This window comes from Syngnathus typhle, linkage group LG3 (assembly GCF_033458585.1).
Source record: "Syngnathus typhle isolate RoL2023-S1 ecotype Sweden linkage group LG3, RoL_Styp_1.0, whole genome shotgun sequence".
In the NCBI taxonomy this organism is placed as follows: domain Eukaryota; kingdom Metazoa; phylum Chordata; class Actinopteri; order Syngnathiformes; family Syngnathidae; genus Syngnathus; species Syngnathus typhle.
Window position 1 is genome coordinate 9,030,571 of NC_083740.1, and position 5,686 is coordinate 9,036,256.

Sequence of the window (5,686 nt, forward strand, 5' to 3'; positions counted from 1 at the left end):
ATAAAGAAAACCAGAACTATTCATTTCTTTTCCACTAGTTAGCAAAAGATACACGTGACCTCAGTATCCACTTATTTGGTGGTGTGCCGTGAAATGATTTCTAATATGTGCCTTGACCCAATAAAGGTTGAGGAACACTGCTTTAAAAGTACCATTCTGTTACTTAACTGACAAGCTTGAGTACATTTAAACTTCAGTCTGGGAGGGAACCAGAAGATTGTTCAAATTGTTCATCCAGTTGTAAAATTTCAATACTTTGTTTTTCTCACTGTTGTCTACTCATACTTCTAGTAAAAGTGTGTTACTGCTGCAGTGGTACTTGTATCATACGTGAGTTTTTGGGAGGGTTTTTTTGTCCGTGTGTGTGTTCTTAAATATAACAATGCCCCCCAATCCCACACATACGTATGTTGTATATGTATATCCCACGAAACTCATTCGCACATTATGTCCCTCCCTCTGTCACCTTACCTCACCCCGCCCTTCCAGACACAAGGGAGGAGATGCAGTCCTAACAGACACGCAAAAAAAGAAATTGGAGCGAACAGCAATCAAGGTGCGGGGACATAGTAGGTGAGGGAATGTGATTTGAAGAGACAGACTTGGGAATGATTCAAGTACAACTCGAAAGAGGAGATAAGGGGCGGGGTGGGGTGGGGTGGTGTGGGGTGGGGGGGACGCTGTTCTCTTTTTGGATTTGCTAGTGTGAGATAGAGGTAAGCAAGAATGAGGATTATCAGATTTAACAGCAAGCGAGATGTGCTCATGTGATTAATGGGAGCTGTATGAGAATGACAGCGAGGAGACTCATTAGTTCATTTCAAAGACTGGCATTGAACTATGCAACATAGCCATCCGTCACTTTGTTTCCCCTTTGCCACGTGCTATGTTGCATCCTTCTCATGCTGACAATAAAAGAAGCACCCATATATTTTTTGGGAAACTTCAACACACCGACTCAAGACAGTTCACGATGGTAGACCTGTTTCTCGATCGGGTCCTGGTGAAGAACAACAGGGACCAGGATGAGCTGGATACTGAACATGAGATTGCCATTCGCCTACAGAACCGCATCCTGATGCTCTACTTTGCTTCTGCTGTATGTGACCGATGTCGAGAGTTTGCGCCCAAACTCAGTGACTTCTTCACACGCTTGACGGATGAGTTCTATGTGGATCGCTCTGCTCAGCTGGTCCTCCTGTACATCAGGTATACCCGATGCAGATACGGTATTACCAATCCCAATGAACATTTCAACAATTCATCAGCGAAAGATATATTTCAGCAGAGCATAGTGCAATAACCATGCAGACTTTGGATGTTGGAAATTAGGAATGTTGCTGCTCACCTTATTTGTCAATTGACAAATGACATTTGACCTTTCCTAGTGCATACTACGTCTTGGCATTCGAGCTGTGCACGAGATTTACATGGACGTGAATATCGCCGTTTAATTGATGGCCGTGATAGTTGAAGGATTAATGTTGAGTAAATATTTTTAGAGCCATGCTGGGCTTGGCAAAACCCCTACCCCCTCCAGCATTAGGTTTACCGTCCTTGACTTGGAGTATTTAGTTAACACGGGTGTTTTGTGTTCTGTTTGTGAGTTTGGACCAATCAGAAAAATATCAATTCGACGTTCTCAAACAGTTGCCCAAAAAGTGCCTGTTCCTCACTTATGGGGACCCCTACAGGAGGTAAGTGGTATCGGCCAAAAGACTACATACACATCCTGCTGCTTAAGATGATTGTAATGTAAACATACCCAGCTGGCTAAACCTATTGTTTATCCACAGGGAGCTGGAGGACATGTTTAACATCAAAGAGCTTCCCACAGTGGTGGTCTTGCGTCCCGACTGCTCGGTCCTCACCCCAAACGCAGTAGATGAGATCATCCTCCTCGGTCCGGAGTGCTACCGCAACTGGAAGGAAGCGGCGGAGCTCATTGACAGGAACTTCATGATCAGTGAGGACTTTCAGGAGAAGTCCATGCGCAGTTTCACTGATCCTTTGAGAAGACTCAAGTACAAGGTGGAGAATGAGAAGAAAAGGAATGAGACTAAAGGATGGGGTGGAGATGTGGGGGATCATGCAGAGGTGGATCAAAAAGGAGACAGCTCACTATGGTGATAAGGACAGTAGCAACAAAATATGATGATGTTGCCACTTTAACCAATATGGATTTGTCACATTGTTTTGATTTAAGTGGGATTACAGCCACCCCCGCCCTCCAAAAATCTGTGCATCATCCAAAATTGGACAATAACTTGTCTGTATGTATTGATGTATACTTATAATGTCACACAAAACCGTCACATGCAATATGTAATTTGAGATCAAATTGCATTGAATTGCTTCACTGGTGACACAAATTGTTTCCAATGTACTGGAATTAAAAATACAAACATTCGGGGCTGTTTTGAAACGTGCCAGTATTTTGCTTCACCATTTTTATTTATGATTGTTTCATGCTCTGCTGCAATTCTAATCACCTCCTTCCTGTCAGCGGTCCAAATCTCATGCCATTGTGAGTCGAACTAAACCGCAGTTAACATGGCTTCTCTGGAAATGCTGCTAACAGTGTTTCCCATCCCTTATTTACATTAGAAAACGGCACACCACCAAAAAAAACAATCTTACAAAAATGTGAAAATAATCATGATCTTAGTCTTAGTTTACAAACACTGTGCTCAAACCTGGCCTTGTGTACCTCTACAACTCTATTTGTCAGGGACGTGCGGTCAGAGGAGGCAAGGGAGGAAAAGGGGAAAAGCAAATTCAATTGTTTTTATCATAAAGTCATGTTCCGTTTAATTTCAGTAGTTTTGTATCATCCATCCATCCATTTTCTGATCCGCTTAGTCCCCACGGGGGTCGCGGGAGTGCTGGAGCCGTCATCGGGCAGTAGGCGGGGGACACCCTGAACCGGTTGCCAGCCAATCGCAGGGCACACAGAGACAAACAACCATTTGCACTCGCACTCACACCTAGGGACAATTTGGAGTCTTCAATCGGCCTACCAAGCATGTATATAATATCTAGTGTTCTATGTCATCTGTCTGTAACGTCGTGTTTCTAGATGAACAAAACGACCTTGCGGAGGCTACGAGAAAAGGTTTTCCAGCCTTATGACAGAGGGTGCTAGTGATCCCGGGATGCTTCCTGCGCCTACCTGTAGAATAAGAGATCTCTAATTCAAATTTACAGTGAACAGCTGAGGAGCGGTCGTCCATTTATTTCGTTTTACATTCGGTTTTTTTTCTCTCTCTCCCGTTTTTACATTTTGTTTTACAATGGAGGATTACATATCCAAACGATTTTCAACTATGGATTTTCGATCGAAGCAGGAGGTCATCAGTAAAGGAAGAGAAACTCCGGAGTTAAGAGGTTTGATTCGGACAACGGGACTTCGGAACGGAGTGGTACGCACGATCGAAATCGTTTTTGATTCCATGTGCTTTATTGAGTGTTTTTATGTGTGAAGACTCCTGATGCGAGATTTTGATTAAAGCAGTTGAAATTAAATACTGAATAAGCCATTCCCCAATCTTTTTTTGTGACACGGTGAGGTCACCGGGGAGGGGGGGGTGGGGGGTGCGTCAGTTCCTCCCAGTCATGAACCTCACCGCACGTCACTGCTATTTGGCATTATTGTTTGGCCTTTGCTACTGGATTAGTGATTGAATGGATTCTGTCAGAAGTTTCAACTGACTTCACAATCCTCCCCCCTACATACAAACATACAAACAAACAAACCCTTATTTGCTCAGATACAGACTTCTATTGATGTTGTTGAAATGCCAGTCTGATGAGTGTGATTACATTGCTGTCTTACTACAGAAATGGCTTTGCACGGTCTTCTAACAAGACTCCGTATTGATTTGCTGGCCACCAATTATTGTAGTAAGTAACGTAAAAGGCCCCAAACAGTAACCAATGCGAATCTCACTTTGATGTTGCTTGTGAGGAAAATGTTCCTATTGCAGGTTGTGGAGCCGTAAATGGGGCAGAGGTATATGAAGAATCATGTTGAAGTGTGAAGCCAGCCATTTGCATCATCCAATCAAAACATGTCATGTTTAGTCTGAGATCTGAGACAGCGATGAATTATTCATTGCCATTAGGATAATTTTGTCAGTGAATGTTGTGCTTGTATGTTTATCCGATCCTTTTTTTGGGCTACACAAGAGGCAATCAGTTTTAGTCGGAGTCTCTTGTCTATGACTTTCACATAATTAGTGCTTTGCTATTGACTGTGACACATCTTCCTTCAGGCTCAGGTCCTCATGTTTCCACACTGACGATGATGGTGGTGGTGCTTCAAATTGCTTTGCAACATTTCCTGATCTCTCAGTTCTGAAAGGCTTTTCACATTTCTCACACTTTTGAAGATTGCTAATGCCTGTGTGTTGTATTAGTGATTGCAGGAAACTCAATGAATAACATACATCTGGAAGGGCGAGAGCCACAAGATAAATTGGTCTCATTTCCATATTTCAAACCATCTCTTATTGTTGTCTTTACACTTTTGATGAATGCAAACACAATCTCTCAACTCTTGCCAACCTCAAGGTCATGTTGTCGTACTATTGTTTTTATGATTGGTTTCTTGATTGAGGTTATATCCCAGCTCGCTCCCAAAGTCAGCTTAGATAGCTTCCAGTTTACTGGGAACTCCAATAAGGCAACTCAAACAGAAAATGGTTGGATGGGGAAAAAACGTTATGAATGTAAAGGCGAGTTCAATCTAGACCAGATTGTTTTTTAGAAGCAATTGTAATATTACATTAAAAAAATCTCATAAACTCAGATTCTTACAGTATATCCCTGTCAACGTTTCTATTTTGGTTGTCGTTTGATATGTATACCGCTAGGCGGAATTCTCAACCCTCCAAAATCATAACATTTGAGGAGTCATTAAAAATAGTAACTAGCCATTATCAACGCTAAAGATTAATTTGTAAAGAAAAAATAAAAATAACACCCATATGTGTGGACAGGCCAGTAGTATTAAATCTGCAGGACAAAAAACATTATTTAAAGTCTGACATAAGCTTTTGGCCCAATGCCAGCAATTTGTAGAACCTTAGGGGCAGGGGGCAGTGTTCCATCAGCTCCATTGATTGGTGCAATTCTTCTTTCTCTCCAATATATTAGTATTCATATTTAATGCACTAAGACAGACTAAAACTGTCATCCTCATAAAACTTTTATCAGTACTTAAAGGCAATGCTTGGTCGTTTTTGTTGGACTTGTACATTGGTGCACTTGAATTTTGAGTTTCATTTTTTTTTTTCTAACTTGTTCTTTGTTTACCCTGCAGACACTTTCTGTCCACTGCTGGCGGTACTTGAGAAAGAATTATTATTTGAGATGGTAATTGTGTTCAACAACTACTTCACAAGTACAGAGACAGATGAACCAAAATGCAGCTAAAATGTTCAGACATTAAAAAATAGTACGTTTGATTACCTGTGAAATAGCAACAAGTCTGTACATAAAGCAGGTTTTGCGTTTCATGACGATTTCATGTCTCCACAGCAGTTTGTGCTTGCCCAGTTGTTCAGTTCATGCACTGCAAGCACGCACGCACAAGAAGCAGGCGTTGCGCGCTCCCGAGCGCAGAACGCGCAACAAGCGAACCAGCGGATGATGCGAGAGCGCGCACTCGGAGAACAGAGGACGG

General features: G+C 42.1%; 1 protein-coding gene across 1 annotated transcript; it reads left to right on the plus strand.

Annotated features, from left to right (window-relative positions):
• Positions 1-973: 973 nt before the first annotated feature.
• Positions 974-2,130, plus strand: LOC133152071 (nucleoredoxin-like protein 1). Its single transcript, XM_061275601.1, has 3 exons — positions 974-1,209; positions 1,608-1,697; positions 1,797-2,130. The coding sequence occupies exons 1-3, from the start codon at positions 974-976 to the stop codon at positions 2,128-2,130; spliced, it is 660 nt and encodes a 219-aa protein (XP_061131585.1).
• The last annotated feature ends 3,556 nt before the right edge of the window (positions 2,131-5,686 follow it).

Excerpts from the sequence above, each read along its gene's own strand:
- LOC133152071 (XM_061275601.1), top strand. The coding sequence starts at position 974 with ATGGTAGACCTGTTTCTCGATCGGGTCCTGGTGAAGAACAACAGGGAC. Across the intron at positions 1,210-1,607 it reads CTGGTCCTCCTGTACATCAG|TTTGGACCAATCAGAAAAAT; the intron begins GTATACCCGATG and ends TCTGTTTGTGAG. Across the intron at positions 1,698-1,796 it reads TATGGGGACCCCTACAGGAG|GGAGCTGGAGGACATGTTTA; the intron begins GTAAGTGGTATC and ends GTTTATCCACAG.